General features: G+C 51.1%; 1 protein-coding gene across 1 annotated transcript; it reads left to right on the top strand.

Annotated features, from left to right (window-relative positions):
- The first annotated feature begins 14,742 nt into the window (after positions 1-14,742).
- On the top strand, positions 14,743-17,334 carry LOC146764230 (endogenous retrovirus group 3 member 1 Env polyprotein-like). Its single transcript, XM_085565109.1, has one exon. The coding sequence runs from the start codon at positions 14,963-14,965 to the stop codon at positions 16,217-16,219; it is 1,257 nt and encodes a 418-aa protein (XP_085421235.1). The 5' UTR covers positions 14,743-14,962; the 3' UTR covers positions 16,220-17,334.
- The last annotated feature ends 636 nt before the right edge of the window (positions 17,335-17,970 follow it).

Below are 17,970 nucleotides of genomic sequence, written 5' to 3'. Positions count from 1 at the left end.
GGGTGAGTGGACCAGTGGCCCATCCCAGCTGAAAAGCTGAAAGTGCTCAAGTCTGTCATGCAGGAGCAGTTGTCCAAGGGCCACATCGTACCAACCATCAACCCTTGGAGCACCCCTGCCTTTGTCATCAAAAAACTCAGCAAAGACAGGTGGTGGCTCCTGCATGACCTCAGGAAGATCTATGAGGTCATTGAAGGCACATGTTCCCTGCAGCCCGGCCTGCCCTCACCCTCAATACTTCCCAGTGGCTGGAGGTTGGCAGTCATTGACATCAAAGACTGCTTTTCTAACATCCCGCTCCATCCCAGAGATTCCCCATAGTTTTTCTTCTCAGTCCCATCCCTGAACAGGCAAGGCTCCCACAGGAGGTACCACCTGTGGATCCTCCCCCTAGCAATGAAGAACTCCCCATCTCTATGCCAGTGGCTTGTCATCCACATTCTCTCGCTCGTCTGTGAAAAGTTCCCAGATGCCATTTTACTCTATTACATGGATGATAGTTTGATCTGCACTCAGACTAACGTCCATTTGAACACTGTACTTACAAAGACAATCCCTGACATCAAAGAGGCAGAATTTGAAATCATAACAGAGAAGATCCAGCACACCTGCCTGCAGACCTACCTTGGACTCTGGATCGGCAAGAGGACCAGTGTGCCTCAGCAGCTCACCATCAAAGACAACCTGAAGACCCTGAGAGATCTTCACCAGTTCTGCCGGAGCATCAAGTGGGTCCATCTGCTGATGGGGATCAAAACTGAGGACCTCACACCTCTCTTCAATCTTCTGCAGGGAAGTCAGGACCTTGACTTGCTGTGAACCATCATGCCAGAGGCCAAGGTAGCCATTGAGAAATGTCGTGGTTTGACACGGAAAAAGAATTTTCTCAGAAGGAGCTCAGTTTGGATATTGACCAATTGAAGGTGGACACGCCTCTGAGAACACAGAGGGGTTAAAAGCAGAATTCCCAGGAGAATGCACTCTCTTTGGTTCCGGTCAGTGCGCAGTGCAGACTCTCCCCTGCCCGGCCTGTTGGGGGATTAATGGGGGGCTATTACAATGCAGCCCACTTACAGATTATTCCCCTGAAACAAAGAGTTAAGATTAGTCTGTCCTCGGCGTGAGAGCTAGATGGTAGACAGAGTCTCAAAGGATATGCTTCCTGGTAAACAGTCATAAAGGACATGTTTCCTGGTTAGGAACAAAGGCTGTGGACATCTGGCAATGAGATTATCAGGAAGCTATATGATATATTTAGTTTTAAGGTATATAATCAATCACTATATGCATATGATGTAACCGCAAGGCAGGAAACCAATGAGAACAATGCTTATTGCTTGGGGCTGGGGTTGGAAACTGTATAAAAGCCGAAGCTGAAAACAAATAAACTGAGCTCTGGTTCCTATTCATAATAAATAGTCGTCCGAGTCGCCATTCTTTTCCGGCATTCAGGCAGCAGCATTTTGGTAACCCCAACGTGATCTCTGTTTGAATGCGTTACGGAGAAGAGGATGAAGATATTCCCGTGGCAGTTGCAACCGGGCATTTGAGAGTGATGCGTGTGGCCACGGATTGACCGGTGAGTCAGCAGCTTGAAAAGCTGGATTTTGCACTAAAAGCTGGATTTTGCACTAAAAGCTGGACGTTGTGGTTGAACGCGGGATGGGGAATGCCGCATCAGTGGCAGAGAAGGCTACAATTGAGGTGCTTCTCCGATTGGCACAACGGGCGGGGGAATCGATCAACCGCTCCTTGCTAACAGACTTATTGCTCTGGGAAAGACGCCGTGGCTTATTAACTGAGCCCGCTCATGTCTTCTGTGAAGACACCTGGAAGAAGGTGGGGGAAGAGCTGTGGGAAGCAGTTCAATCCGAAAGTAAGGAAGCAAAATCGTTGGCTCCTGTCTATCAACAAGTGTATATGTTGGTAGAAAGAATGGGAGCTGAAGCTGAAATAGAGGCAGCAGCGCAATCCATAGTTGCAGCCACCGATGAGCGTATCGCGGCAGCAGGGGTAGTCTCGGCACCCATAGAACGAGGCCCTTATGACGATCTGATTCCCCCATGGGATGGGAAAGAAGCGAAGTCGGCTGATGCTGTACCATCAGCTCCTCCTATGGATGTGGGAATAAAACGCTCCAGCACAGTGTGGGTGGATTGAGGCAGAGATCTCTGAAGTTTGCTCTTGGGGAAAGAGGTTTATTGGGGGTGCGGGAGGGTCCTGCCTCGTGCTCCCAGGCGTAGCACGTGGTGGGCCCTGAGAGGGTGGGCGAGGGGAGAGACAAAAGGAGGGTTTAGGAGAGGGGAAGCCCCAGGAGGGGAGGAAGTTCCAGGAGGGGGGGAGAGGTTCCAAGAGGGCACGTGACCCCTCGGAGCCTCCCTATCAGGGCTGGGATAAGGTGGGCTATCCTTAGGTGGGCTGGGATAAGGCACGGGCCAATGGGGTTATAGACACTGATGTTTTAGGGGCAGGTACAGAGGTGTGGGATGAACCATACATCTTTTGGGGGGTGGGATGGAACAGCCCATTTCACCCCAGGACTCATCCGAGGGCAGGGGTGTAATCCGGTTAGCCAGCTGTATTATTTATGAACAATCATATTTATCTATCATCTGCAACAATTGCCCTATTTCGTGAAACTATTTAAAAGGTAAATACTGACTTAATTACTATTTTTGCACAACTTGGTGTATGTAACATATTGCTACTGAAACTACACTTATTACTCTTAAAACAATCAAGCTTACTTTACAGAGTTCCTTCAGCCAAGGTGCAAAGCTCAAACCTTCAGATAAACTGTTCAGCTAGATTACTTGTGGTGGTGTGACAGTTTTACAAGGATTTATAAGGTTTTGGTAGTTAAGTTAGAAATTAGTTGTTAGACAGGTCTTGTTGGTATGTTCCATGTGTCCCCTATTCCTCCCTAGAAAGGTTTTTCCCCACCTGCTTGCCACAAAGTTTTCCCGCCACATGTTTGTCAATCTCCCTCTGTACCTAACAATACCCCTGTCAGTCCAAATTGTACAGCTCCCTCTCCCTGTCAATCCCTGAAACCACCCTCATTTCCTTCTAGAATGTTCGATGTCAGTCATCCCTGTTCTTGTTAGTATTGGTCCCTGGAAACCTTTCCCCTCCCTAAGTTCTCCTCATTGGCCCCCTGCACTGATGTAATCCCTTCCTATTGGTTGCACTGTGTTCACCCCCCGCATGCCCACACCCTTTATAATCCCCTGTCAGACCCCAGGTACAGAGACATCTGTCACTGTCCCGGTTTGGGAGAATAAAAGCTCTGCAGACCTCATACAGGTGTCCACTCCGTATTCCTTTGCTTTGGATCTTCGTAGCTTTGCTGTGCCTTCGTCACCCACGCCGAGGCAATCACTGCCACCCGGTGCTCTAAGTGAGGAGCCGGGGGCAGCCACACTCGTAGGTCCCTCCTGTCACTTGAAGGGGACAAGCTAGCCGGCACAAAAGATCCCCGTGACTGGGCAAGCGAAGGTTACAGGTGGCGCGCCAACGTGCGGCTTTTCCAGAGCGTGGACACCGTCGAGAAACGTCGGACTCCACGTGGGCTAGCCTCACGAAAAGACTGTTGCCTTTGGGCATCAGCCCAGGGATTTTACAGTTTGGCAGCACCATCGCCCCTGTGTGAGCACGCCGATTTCTGTCCGGTGGTGCTCCCAGGGGAAGGAAGCACAATCCTCCCAGCACCAGGGAGGACGCCTCCGGATCCAAGGACCCCTACTGCAGCTTTATTTCTAGACGTCGGCGGTTTTTTGGTGAGTCTCCTTGGTGACCCGGCCGGGGGGGCTCCTTGGGTTGGCAGCTGCGCTCCTGAGGTTAGGGGACACGTTGTGCACAGCGTGAGCAGACTGCCGCCACTGGCGTTCTAGACCCTTTTTATTTTTTACGTTTTACATTTCCTGCAGTAGATGGGTGGAATTTTAGGTTGTGTGGGCAGAATGGGTGTTAGGCTATCCACACAGCAAAGGGAGATTTATGTCCAGGTTGCGGGAGTCCTGCGGGAGGGATGTTCGTTGAGGGAGGGAGTTAGAAGTGTTTCAAAAAATTTAGTTAAAAAATTTGTAAGATGGATTTTCTTTCGTTTCCCCACTGTTTCTGTTGAGAGCCTTAGAGATATGGAATTTTGGAGGGATGTTGGTTTAGTATTGACTAAGGGCACCAGGAGGGGTGACCCATCAGTCAAAGATGGGTATATGAAGTTGTTTGTGTTCATTTGGGATGTCGTTAAGGATAACAGTGCGGTGAAAAATCCATCTACAAAGTCCCCAGTTCTCCCTAGACCCCCTTCCCTACCGCACTCTCCGATTCCCACTTCCCCTAGACTGGAGACACAGGGGGGAGCAGACCGCCAGGAACAGGCGCAGGGAGCAGAATGTTTGCAGCAGTCGCAGAGCTGCCGCCTTCTCCCAGGTCCCTCCGGTACCCTTGCTCTGGCAGTGCTGGCCACGCTGTCGGAGACCCTGTCCCTACCCTTTCTCCTAGTCCCTCTTACCGAGTTGCAAGTCCCAAATGTTTGCCAAGAGTTTTTGTTCCCCCAAACCCTTTCCTCGACCCTCCTACTCCCTATGTTAGTCCCTTTGGAGAAGCACCACAAAATGGCGCCGTGTTGACGCCCTCTCTAACATCACAAAATGGCCGTCGCCTCGTGGCGGGTGCTTCTCCTCCCCAGAATCCATTTTTACCCCTTCCCTCCTACCCTTTCCTTCCTGTTCCTGACCCCTCCTCTTCCTTTGCGGCGGCCAGTCAGGCCCCTCCCACAATTTCTCATGCTGCTCCACCCTCAGCACCACCCCTTGAGGCCACGTCATCTACGCCCACCCCTTTTCCCGTGACATCGTCAGTACCACCCTCGAACCACGTCACCCCGGGTCAGGGCTCCACCCTCCAGGACCCTGCCCTCCAACTTCCTGTTTCCCATACCCTCACTTCCGGTTCCCACGATAACATGGGGGCCGGGAGTGATGGGACTGGAAGGCAGAAAGCTGATGATAACAATAAGTTTTCGTTCCTGGCCCCAGTCACATATAATGGGAGAGGGCAACACCCAAGATGGGAGCCCCTCTTGTACGATTGCATAAAGGATCTCTGCAAAACCAAGCGAGAATTTGGACCTAAAAGTGAATTTTTCCGAAGCATTTTAAAGGCAACATTCAATTCAAATATCATGGTCCCTGCAGATTTAAAGCGTTTATTCAGTTGTCTGCTCCCATCCTCCGAATATAAAATGTGGGAAAGGACCTGGAAGAGATTAGCAGGTGACCTCCTTCCAGAAATTTTGCAGAGCCCTGATTATGCAACCGACATTGAAGAAAATCCTATTACCTTAGACCACCTTGTTGGTGAGGGTGATTGGAGCCAAGCACAGAAACAAACAGCAGGGATCCCAAGGCCAGTATTAGATCTCTCCAAAGACGCTGCTGAGCGGGCCTTCCTCAGCATGCCATCCAAGGAACCTGCTATTTCTTACATTTCTATTAAGCAATCTGTTACAGAGCCCTTTACTGATTTTGTGGACCGAGTGAAAGAGGCCATGGAAAAGAGGGTGGAAGGTCAAGAAGCACAGAACCAACTAATCCGCGAGATTGTCACCACCAATGCAAATGAGGCGTGCCGACGAGTCATCTTGGCACTCCCAGCGTCGCCTCCACCAATGCTAGAACAACTGATTGAGGAGTGCACACGGAAAGCCATTTTATTCACAGAAGATCTATCGAAAAAATCATGGGACAAAGTGGTAGCTTCTACGGCATTGCCTTCAGGACCTCCACCATGAAGGCTGCGCAGATGCTTCCATTGCCATCAGGAAGGACATTTTATAATTCAGTGTCCCTTCATTGGGAGGGCACCGCCTCAACGGGGGAACACAGGGGAGGGGAAATCTGGCAACCATTATCAAAAAAACTAAAGGGGGAGCGCGGACCTACCCCGCGTGATGACACAAATGGGGCAGGTCACAGTAATCAAGATATCATTGCTAGGGCTGCAATCCATTGCATCGTCCCAAGTGTCAGCAGCCAAGTCTATACGGACAGTATCGTAGAACCCTATCTGCTCAGACTAACAAAATCTGTATATTTCTCCAATCAGGACTGGCACTACATCATTGCATCGCCAGAGCTTCTACCCCGCATTATCAACTGTGAGACTCGGAGGGTCAAGGATCTTCTAAACTGCAAGTACCTTGTCATTGGGGACACCAAACACACCCCACTTGAGGTGGAGATTCCTCCAGCGATCCTCACATTAGATCCTAGGACTTTCTACCTCATGGCGCGCTGTGTCCACCCCCCCCGTTCCTGCCGAAGGGACAGGTCATTGCACAGGCCATTCCAGTGCCTCAGCTTTTGTGCGATGACCTAGACCTCTCAATTTTTTACACCGAGATTCTGGGAGAGGAGAAGCCCCTCGTATGGTGTGGCCTTAAGAGCGAGGGGCATTCCATCCAACTTCAGGGGATGATAGACACGGGGGTGGATGTGACGGTCATTCCACCACACAAGTGGCCGTCACAATGGGAGTTGCAGGACGTGGGTAGCACAGTCCTAGGTGTAGGGGGCACACAATTGGAAGGCAGTCAAAGAGCATAGTGCAAATTAAGGGGCCAAATGGGCAATTAGCCTCTGTACGCCCATTCGTTTTAAATTCTAAGTTTACTCTCTGGGGGAGAGATGCCATGTCCCAGTGGGGGGCCAAATTGGAACTGCCGGCCCCTCAGGATTTTTAGGAGCGGCCACTGAAGAGCGCCTTACCCAGAAACTTAATTGGCTAACAGATTCACCTGTCTGGGTAGAGCAGTGGCCGCTGAGTAAGAAAAAATTAAAGGCGCTCAATCACATCGTGGAGGAGGAATTGGCCAAAGGCCACATTGTTGAGACTAATAGCCCTTGAAATTCTCCAGTCTTCGTTATCAAGAAGCCGGGGAAGGACAAGTGGCGTCTCCTTCACGATCTGAGAAGAATCAATAATGTCATCGAGGACATGGGGTCCCTCCAGCCAGGGATGCCATCCCCATCTATGCTCCCCCAAAATTGGAAATTGGCAATTTTGGACATAAAAGATTGTTTTTTCCATATTCCCCTACACCCAGCTGACGCGCCACGTTTTGCTTTCTCGGTGCCTTCCATCAACAGAGAAGCTCCCACGAAGCGAGTTCTCCCGCAAGGGATGAAGAACAGCCCTACCATCTGCCAGTGGTATGTCGCTAAAGTTCTGTCCCCGGTGCGCGCCAAGTGGGGAGATTGTGTCATGTATCACTACATGGATGATGTCCTTGTTTGCGCCCGCAGTGACAACGTACTTGCAGAAGCGCTGGAGGACACTATCACAGCCTTGTCGGTGGCCGGATTTGAGCTTCAAAAAGAAAAGGTACAGCGACTGCCGCCTTGGAAGTATCTGGGCCTAGAGATCAGTATGAGAACTATAACACCTCAAAAGATTATCATCAATGATAACCCGAACACTTTACGTGACCTCCACCAGCTCTGTGGGTCCTTGAACTGGATCAGGCCCTGGCTGGGGCTCACCACAGGGGACCTGTCCCCTCTCTTCAACTTGTTGAAAGGGAGGGAAGATCTGGATTCCCGGAGGGTGCTGACCCAGGAGGCCAGGACCGCACTAGAGAAAGTTCAGTCCACCATGGCGGGCAGACAGGCCCATCGCTGTCGTGAAGATCTCACATTCAAATTTATTGTCCTAGGAAAACTGCCACACCTTCACGGGCTCATTTTGCAATGGGACAAGGACCAACGGGACCCTCTCTTGATCATAGAGTGGGTGTTCCTTGGTCACCAAATGTCCAAAAGCATCACAACTCCACAGGAGCTGATGGCTCAGCTGATTATGCGGGCCAGGGCTCGCCTGCGAGTGCTGGCGGGGTGTGATTTTACATGCATACACCTTCCCATTAAAACATCGACGGGGAAATTAACTAAGGAGACCCTTGAGCATTTGCTCCGCACCAATGAGTGTCTACAATTCGCTCTGGATAGTTACACCGGACAAATTCTGATTAATCATTCAGGACACAAATTATTTGAAACACAATTCAACCTAATTCCAAAAGGTATTCAAAGCGAAAAGCCCCTAGAGGCACTGACAATTTTCACAGACGCGTCCAGAGGATCGCACAAGTCAGTAATGACTTGGAAAGACCCTCAAACCCAGCAGTAGGAAGCCAAATTTAAGGTTGTGGAGGGTTCTCCACAAGTTGCTGAGTTGGACGCAGCCGTCAGGGCCTTTGAAAAATTTCCAGAACTCATCAATATTGTTACAGATTCGGCATATGTTGCAGGCGTGGTGTCCAGGGCTGAGCATGCAGTGCTCAAGGAAGTCTCAAACCCCGTGATCTTCGGCTTGCTCTCAAAATTAATTTACCTAGTTTCCCACCGAGAGCAACCCTTTTTCGTGATGCACGTGAGGTCGCACACCGACCTCCCTGGCTTCATTGCTGAGGGCAACTGCAGGGCGGATGCTCTGGCCGCCCCTTTACAGCTGGCTGGTCGGCCCAACATCGTCGAACAAGCCAAGCTGAGCCATCAATTGTTCCATCAAAATGCTCCAGGTCTGGTCCGCCAATTCCACCTGCGGCGAGACCAAGCCAGAGCAATTGTGGCCAATTGCCCCAACTGCCAGGAGTCCTCACTCCCAACGGTGGGTTCCGGAGTGAACCCTAGGGGACTCCGCAGTTGTGAAGTATGGCAGACTGACATAACACATATAAAGGAGTTTGGACGATACCAGCATGTACGTGTATCGGTGGACACTTTCTCTGGTGCAGTCTTCGCCTCAGCCCACAGAGGGCAGAAGACTGCGTATGCCAAAGGCCATCTTATGCAGGAATTTGCAGTCTTGGGGGTCCCCAGTACCATTAAAACCGACAACGGCCCTACTTATACTTCCAAGGCATTCAGTGAGTTTTTACAAGAGTGGGGGATTCAACATCGGACAGGGATTGCGTACTCCCCCACCGGCCAGGCTGTGGTAGAGAGAACGCATCAAACTTTGAAGAAAGTCCTCCAGCGCCAGCGGGGAGATACCAAAACGTTGTCACCACAACTTAGGCTCTGTAAGGCCCTCTTTACAATCAACTTCCTCAATTGCTCTTTTGACAGGCCAGACCCACCAGTCCTGAGACATTTTGGGAGACGTGATCAACTGAGGCCAGAAGAACGGCCTCCGGTACTGGTAAGGGATCCAGACTCTGGAGAAATCCAGGGTCCGTTCCGACTTGTCACATGGGGACACGTGTCCACGCCCTCAGGTGTCAAGTGGATCCCCAAGAAATGGGTCAAACCATATACACCAGCACAACAAGAAGAGCAGATACAGGGTGATTCCCCCAACACGATGGAAGACCCCACCGATGATAGTATTGCATCCAACTGAAGGCGCCGCAAGGGGGGAAGAGTCCCCTAATCCTTTCCCAGCCTTCCCAGATTGGCAGCAAGCAAAATTATTTTCTTAAGTATTTATGTGTTATGTTTCTCTTCTCTTCCCTCAGGCATCAATTATGTCACCCTTCGGATTTTTGGTCTTTCTTTGGCTCCACCCTCTGACTCTATTCCAGTCCTCGGACGCGTGGGTCGTTCCACAACCCCGGAAGAACGTATGGGTGACCTTGGCCCATGCCCTCCAGCAAGATCATATTTGTCTCTCATCGTTCGCGGCAGAAAATCCCATGTCCACCTGCCTGGTGGGGATTCCATTTAAGTTGGAGGAGTATCCCACCTCGCTGCGCACCATCCAAAATCAAATCAACAATGAGAACCCTCCGGATAAACGGGCTGAAATCTTTAGGTATTGGGGAGTCATCAATGCCGCCAAAACGCCCATTACCAATCCCTTGCAACTCTGGAGGAAGTGGTTGTACACCCTTCCCTATACAGAAGAGTATGCAGAGCCTCAAGAATTTGAACTATTAGATTCTGCAAAAGCAACATACTGCGTACATTTTGAATATGAGCCCAGCTCTCGTCGGGATTTATATGAAGATGTAAAACAACACAACATCGAATTCCAAGCAAAGCAATGGTGTCAGTTTATTATTAAGGTGGGAGCTCCTTCAACTGATGATTCATATGCATGAAAATTGGGAAAGGGAATGTTCCTAATCTGTGGAGATAGGGCATATCCTGGAATCCCCTCTCGTCTCCTCGGAGGTCCCTGCACTCTGGGGCGTCTTTCCCTGGCTTCGCCCAACATGACCCAAATTCCAATTCGGCATGCAAAAAAGGTAACTAAAATTTCGAGACGGAGTGCAAGCCAATTTGACGAACATTGTGACGCCGAGATTTATCATTGGGCCAAATCTAAAAGGATTGCCATCTCCGTGTTTTTACCGTGGGTGGCAGCAGCCAAAGCATTGAGTGAATTGGGCAATTTAGAGTGTTGGGTTACGAAGCAGGCGAATTTGACATCAACGGCCTTAAGTAACCTCCTAGAAGACGAGGAAATAACCAGGAAGGCTACCCTACAAAATCGGGCAGCCATTGATTTTCTGCTACTGGTTCACGGGCATGGATGCCAAGAATTCGAGGGATTGTGCTGCTTCAATTTGTCATCTAAGAGCCAAAGCGTCCACGCGTCCATCAAGGAGATGAAAAACTTAATTGGGACAGAACAACAGGAAAACGAAGACTGGTTTAGAGACATGTTTAAAAACTGGAATTTATCAGGGTGGATGATATCCATTATCAAGGACATTGCCTACCTTATTGTAATAATTTTCTTAGTCTCCCTATCATTTGGAATCCTTAAACGTATCATCACCTCCGCCACTACCTCGACCAGAACCACAGCTCCAAAAATTGTAGTCACCGCCGCAGTCTCCACGGAAGAAGAATGGTGGGAGGGAGACCGGCAGGCGGGCACAGAAGTTTAAAACCTACTTCCAGTGTCCCATTAAATTTAAAAAATAAAAAAGAGGGAGATGTGGTGGAGTGACAGTTTTACAAGGATTTATAAGGTTTTGGTAATTAAGTTAGAAATTAGTTGTTAGACAGGTCTTGTTGGTATGTTCCATGTGTCCCCTATTCCTCCCTAGAAAGGTTTTTCCCCACCTGCTTGCCACAAAGTTTTCCCGCCACAGGTTTGTCAATCTCCCTCTGTACCTAACAATACCCCTGTCAGTCCAAGTTGTACAGCCCCCTCTCCCTGTCAATCCCTGAAACCACCCTCATTTCCTTCTAGAATGTTCGATGTCAGTCATCCCTGTTCTTGTTAGTATTGGTCCCTGGAAACCTTTCCCCTCCCTAAGTTCTCCTCATTGGCCCCCTGCACTGATGCAATCCCTTCCTATTGGTTGCACTGTGTTCACCCCCCGCATGCCCACACCCTTTATAATCCCCTGTCAGACCCCAGGTACAGAGACATCTGTCACTGTCCCGGTTTGGGAGAATAAAAGCTCTGCAGACCTCATACAGGTGTCCGCTCCCTATTCCTTTGCTTTGGATCTTCGTAGCTTTGCTGTGCCTTCGTCACCCACGCCGAGGCAATCACTGCCACCCGGTGCTCTAAGTGAGGAGCCGGGGGCAGCCACACTCGTAGCTCCCTCCAGTCACTTGAAGGGGACAAGCTAGCTGGCACAAAAGATCCCCGTGACTGGGCAAGCGAAGGTTACATTACTGATTATAGTAGAGGTGGCATTTATTTCTTTACTGATTGAGCATTTTAACTTTTTGACTGCTTTAGTGTAATGGAAGAATTTAACTGAGGTATCGTTATCAAAACCTTCTGGGGAAGGTTCTATAATTAACCAGGTTGAAAAAGTCTATTAGGGCTTTGTATCAGTTAGAGATAGGGTATCAGAGCTTGCAGTCTTGGCCAGAGCAACCCAGGCATTTGTCTTTGGTTAACCTATAGGTGAAACTTCAATACAAAAATTGAAACAAGAGAACAAATGCAACAACAAGGGAACAAAAGCAACATGCATGTGTAAACAAATGTCCATAGTCTCGAGTTGTTTCTGGCATGTAGTTTTCTCCTTGACTTTGCACAGTTCAGGTCTGAGTACCCGCCTCTTGGTTTGCACCTGCAAAGTCACTGCCATCTGTGAGGGTACTGCCAGATTTTGGTGTGTGGTAGGACTTTATATTCTTTGCTGGGACCTACTTGGATTTTTCACCTGTGAAAACACAAGCAAACTCTCTCTCCCATGTTACAAGGTTGCATGGGCTTTCTATTCGCCCTGTGACTGAGGTTTTGATTAAGACTTTTATTTTTGCTTTTTTGTTGTTCAGAAAGTGTTTATAAATCAGGGGGTCAGGCTCATTTGCAGAGCTATTTAAAAAATTGTATGCGTAAAGGACTTTGCTAAACCTGTTTTGGGGTGTGGACTTATACATTCCCCTATTCTGTTTTAATAAGCTGCATTTTAGGGTTTCAGATGTTTTTTCTATGGTACTTTTCAACAGTTGGTAACCATAGGAAAAAGGGGTACTACTATCATTTGCTGCTGTTAGGAATTTTCTCTCATCCTGAGATGGGACAGCTGTCCATTCTCTGTGACTACCAGCTTTCTGACTGAATGCCGCAGGCATGGACTGGGGATTCAGACTGTCCTCCTTGTGACCATCACGTCTGAATGCATGCCAGTGTATCAGTTGGCGATTATCAACATTTTTCTGGGAATTTTGGGAAACTGGGGCAGCAGGGGTGGTATTAGTAGGGGTACCACAGTTCTTTGTGGGTCCTGTATTTGTCAAAGCAGCTGCCAGGTTCCATTCCTCTCTCTTTCGCTGCGTGCCAAGCTGTGATGAGGTGCTGTGTGAACCAGATGCAGGGGCTGCTGGTAGTTGAGGTAGTGGAGCAGGAGTGGAGATTGTCAGCAAAGTCTCATGGGAAAAACCCGAGGGCGCGGAGGGATCTCTCCAGGCTGAGGCTGCAGCTGTTGAATGTGGATACAGCGTAGGGGAGGATGCAGAGGTGTCCAGGGGCGGCAGGGGCGGTGGTGTGAAGAGAACTATTTGTTGTGCGGATGGAAGGAGTTCTGGGCGTGTATCCCGCATGGAGGAACGCGGTGGCGAACCCGGAAGTGACGCAGCCAGCGGTTCCAGCAGCGGGACCCCGCCTGCTCGCTCTGGGGTCCCCGGTGCCACCACTGCTGGGCTTGGGGGCTGCGGGTGGGCGCAGATCGCGGCACGGGGCGTGTGGGGAGCGGCGGGCTCCATCGGAGGCGCGGCAGGGGCTGCGGGAACCGGCCAGACCGGGGGCACCGCGAACTGCGCATGCGCGGGGCGCGCCACGTGGTCTGCCGGCTGCGCCAAGATGGCGGCCGCATCTGCCGCGCCGCCGGGGGCCTCTGATGTCGGGCCCGCGCCGCGGGATTGCCGGGGCTCGGGCCGCAAGGGAGGCGCAGGACCTCCCGGTGAGTTTCCCCGCGTGGCCGGGATTGGGGGTGTGACCACGCGCGGGTGGCGGCGGCGAGGCGGCCGCGGCAAGCACCGGTTCGACTGTTTGTAGAAACGCGGCAATGTTGCTTTGTAACAGGCCAGCGAAAGTAGCGACCGCCGCTACCAGACGCGTTTCAGGGGAAGCCGGGGTGGGCGCGAGCCCCGCAGCCGGGGGGTGGTGGGGCGGCCGCGGCCACCGGGCCCGCGGGGGCCGGGGTGGGGGCGGCGGCCGCAGGGGATGGAGCGGGGCCGGGGTCGACCGCGGCGGTTGGGGGTGGGGTCGCGGCAGAGGCGGGAGGGGCGTGGGGGGCCACGTCGCGTGGGGGGGTCGAGGCGGAGGCGGGGGGGACCACGGTGGGGGCCGTCAGCAGCCGCGCGGGCCGGCCACGTGGCCGGGACCGGCTTTTGTGGGACGAACAGTTCGGCCACAGCTCCAAAAGCTGGGAGCAAATCGCAAGCATTGGGGTCTCTTCTACAAATGTCAATAAAAAGCCTATTTCCAACTGAGTCCCAGAATTCTCTTGTGAAGGCGGCTGACTGCTCAGCATGAGGGAAGTGGAGCAAGGTCCACTCCAGGAGGTTTTTTAATTCTTTCTTAGACATAGTACTGTTATGACTATGTAAGAGATGGTTAAGTTGCTTATAGAGATCTCTATCAAGGGCAGAGTGGGATTGTCCCATTTTTAGACCTGTGTAGATCACCTCGAGTTCACAAAAACAGAGACCCTCTGATGAATTCCAATGTACTTTCTGTCAGTGCTCCGGACTCCTCATGGGTCCTCTGATAGCTCGGGCGTCTCACCGGGACGGCTTCTCCGTGCTCAGGACCTCCAGACCACCCCCTCAGGGCTTCCAGCGTGGGCAGTGCTACGCAGTGCTCAGTGCGCTCTCTTAACGTGGCCACGTGCCACCAGATGCTTCACAGCTCAGGTTTGCTGCAGCTCCTCAGCAGTTCCTTTCTCGGGCAGTCCCAAGAGCTCCAAAAGCTCACTACTCACGGGCTATGGTGCTCGAGGGTAGATTGCCTCGGCAAATCCTTAACGAGCTCGGCTTTTACGTTGCCTAGCAACGACAGCCTGTGCTCACAGCGAAGAGGAGGCTACCACAGGTAATTACCGTGCATGGAGAGGTGTCGAGATGCGTGGATTCCTTGTCCACGTCAGGCGCCAGTTGCGGGAAGAACACGCTCCAGCACGGTGTGGGTGGAGGGAGGCAGAGATCTCTGAAGCTTGCTCTTGGGGAAAGAGGTTTTTTGTGGGTGCAGGAAGGTCCGAGCCTCGTGCTCTCAGGTGTAGCACGTGGCCGGGCTTAAGAGGACAGGGGAGGGGAGAGACAAACGGAGGGTTTAGGAGAGGGGAAGCCCCAGGAGGGGAGGGAGAGGTTCTAAGAGCGGAGGAAGTTCCAAGAGACCGCATGGCTTCTCAGAGCCCCCTTATCAGGGGCTCCTAGGTGGGCTGGGATAAGGCATGGGCCAATGGGGTTACAGACATTGATGTTTTAGGGGCAGGTACAGAGGTGTGCGATGAGCCATACATCTTTTGTGGGGTGGGATGGAACAGTCCATTTCACCCCAGGAACCATCCAAAGGCAGGGGTGTCATCCGGCTAGCTGGGAGAACTGTTCTCATCCTAGCTGTATTATTTATGAATAATCATATCTATCTATCATCTGCAACAACTGACCCCTTTAGTACATGCCTTATAGGAGTCCCTGGGTTTGAGGAGAACCAGTTTCATGATTTCACCACGCAGAATTGTACCAAAGCAACCAACGGCAGTCACTGCATGGCTTTATTAATAAATTCTATAAACAAAACCTTACCTTGGGATCCTCAGGAGTTTAACCTCCTTGGCAGTAGACAAGCCAACAAAACAGGATGCATAAATTTTGGGCATTGGGATATACCTGGCGAAAAACAAGTCTGGTTGACCCCTAAGAAAAGTCCATTTTGGAACATGACTTTGCAATGTGGTGAACAAGCATATGGATGGGAATCAGGCCAAACCCCAGTTAAAATAAAGAAACCACTTGCTCTACCTAGAGGTATGTATTTAATTTGCAGTGATCAAGCTTGGCAGGGAATGCCTCGTAATCCATATGGTGAGCCTTGTTATTTAGGCTCACTTTCCTTACTTACTCCAAACATCACCTTCCTTCAATCTCTGAATCATTCCCATCGTGAAAAAAGAAGCATTGATAACCTAAACCCTGACTGTCAGGACGAGGTAGAATTCTGGAGTGTCACTGCCCGATTTTTTGGATCCCTGATACCTGCCATTGGAACTGCAGAATCTCTAAAAGAAATACAACGATTAGCGTGTTGGACTGCCAAACAAGCTAATGTGACTACCATGATAATTAGTCAAATGGCCCAAGATACGAACAGTCTTAGACAGGCTATCCTTCAAACCAGAGCCGCCATTGATTTCCTTTTGTTAGCCCAAGGAAAAGGCTGTGAGGATTTCAATGGAATGTGTTGTTTTAATTTATCAGATCACAGCGATTCTATTCATAAACAATTGCAATGGTTACAAGATCATGCAAAAAAGATTTCCGTCGAACACAATCCTGTTGATGATTGGCTTATGCCTTGGGGCATTTCTGCATGGGTAAAAGAAATTATAAAAACCTGCGTGGTAGTTGTTTTAATAATCATAGTTGTATTGGTTATGGGACCATGTATCCTACAATGTTTGTCAGGACAGATACATAAAATGACAGATGCTGGTTTTGAAAAAAGAGGGGGAGATGTTGGGGGATTAATGGGGGCTATTGCAATGCAGCCCACTTATAGACGATTCCCCTGAAACAAAGAGTTAAGATTAGTCTGTCCTCGGCGTGAGAGCTAGATGGTAGACAGAGTCTCGAAGGATATTCTTCCTGGTAAACAGAGTCATAAAGGATATGTTTCCTGGTTAGGAACAAAGGCTGTGGACACCTGGCTATGAGGTTATCAGGAAACTACATGATATATTTAGTTTTAAGGTATATAATCAATCACTATATGCTTATGATGTAACCGCAAGGCAGGAAACCAATGAGAACAATGCTTATCGCTTGGGGCTGGGGTTGGAAACGGTATAAAAGCCGAAGCTGAAAACAAATAAACTGAGCTCTGGTTTCTATTCATAATGAATAGTTGTCTGAGTCTCCATTCTTTTCTGGTATTCAGGCAGCGGCAAAAAGGACCTGAAGGTTTTTGAGGAGGCTCAAGAAATGGTCTGCTGCACCCACAGTGGAAAGCTGCCTCATAATGCCCCCAACCCACAACAACTCAGTGTCCCTGAGTGTCCTCAGAGTGTCCCTGGTGACATCACCCCAGGAATTCCCATCAGGATTTGGACCAATTTTAATAAAAATTCACAGAAAATTCCCCAAATTTGTATCAAAACCCAAGCAGGGAGGGGAGAAGGGAAAAGTGATACTAGCAATATTACTGCCCTGATGACATCACTGTTCTTGCAGCAGCATCAGGATGTCCTCAGTGGCTTTTTGGCACCACTCGACCACCATACGGGCAGCAGGACCATCAGGGCCACAAAAGAAACTGTCCAAGATTGTTCTGATTTGTCCAAGTATCTTCCCCAGGTGACGCGCAGCCAGGCGGGCGCTGACAACCCACAGCCCCTCAGCCTCAGCCACCACGGCTGCCAAGGCCACACGGAAATCAGGGGATGGCTCCCTTGTCTCTGACAGAGCTAACTCAATGTCCCCGAGCTGGCGCTGCAGCTCCTGGGGGAACACGCTGGCTCTGCCACAGGTGTCCACCAAGCGCTCCAGCGGCCCCAGGGGCGGCTCTGCCTGCAGTTCCCTCCTGGTGGCCGTGTCCTCCCAGTTGCTGCAGAGCTTGGTGGCCTCCTCGACCAGCCGGGACCAGCTCCCCAAGAGCGTGTCCACCCACTCCTGCCAGGTGCTGGCAGCGGCTGTCACATCGGCCCAGGTGGCCTCCAGGTTGGCCTCAAGGCTGGCCACAGCTGGCCCAGGGGTGCAGCCCTGGGGTGGTGCCACCACAGTTGCCCAGTAGGACAATGAATTGGCCCAGGGAAGTGTCATCAAGGTAGCCCAGGGAGGTGACATCAAAGTAGTCCCAGGAGGTGACACAACACTGATTCAGGGTCGCACCGAGGTGATTGATGAAGGTCTTCAGGGATGCGTGCAGGGACTTTGAGGACCATCCAGCAGCATGCCCCTGTTCGGCACAGTAGCGGTGGCCACCACCTCACCCAGGGTGGCCACTGAAGCCATCAGCACCTCCAGTAGCTAGGGAGGGGACAGAGGAGGTGGCAGGGACCTCGTGGCAATTGTGGCCTCCTGTGGTGGCCTCTGTGCCCTCGTGGGGTCCCCCTTTGTCCCATCCCTGGAGGGATCTGCTCTCCCCTCTGCCCCTGTGTCACCCCCTCGTCCCCTCTGCCACCCTCGGTCCCCTCCGCCCCTCAGTCACCTCCCCACTTCCCATCACGCCCATCCTCTCCTGCCACGTCACCGTCGCCTCTGCCACCCCCGTGTCCCCTCTGTCCCCTCCCGGCCCACCCACTCCGGGATTGTCACACCTCGCGGG

This window comes from Lonchura striata, chromosome 35 (assembly GCF_050655825.1).
Source record: "Lonchura striata isolate lonStrDom1 chromosome 35, ASM5065582v1, whole genome shotgun sequence".
Lineage (NCBI taxonomy): Eukaryota > Metazoa > Chordata > Aves > Passeriformes > Estrildidae > Lonchura > Lonchura striata.
This window is presented reverse-complemented; position numbering and strand designations above follow the sequence as displayed.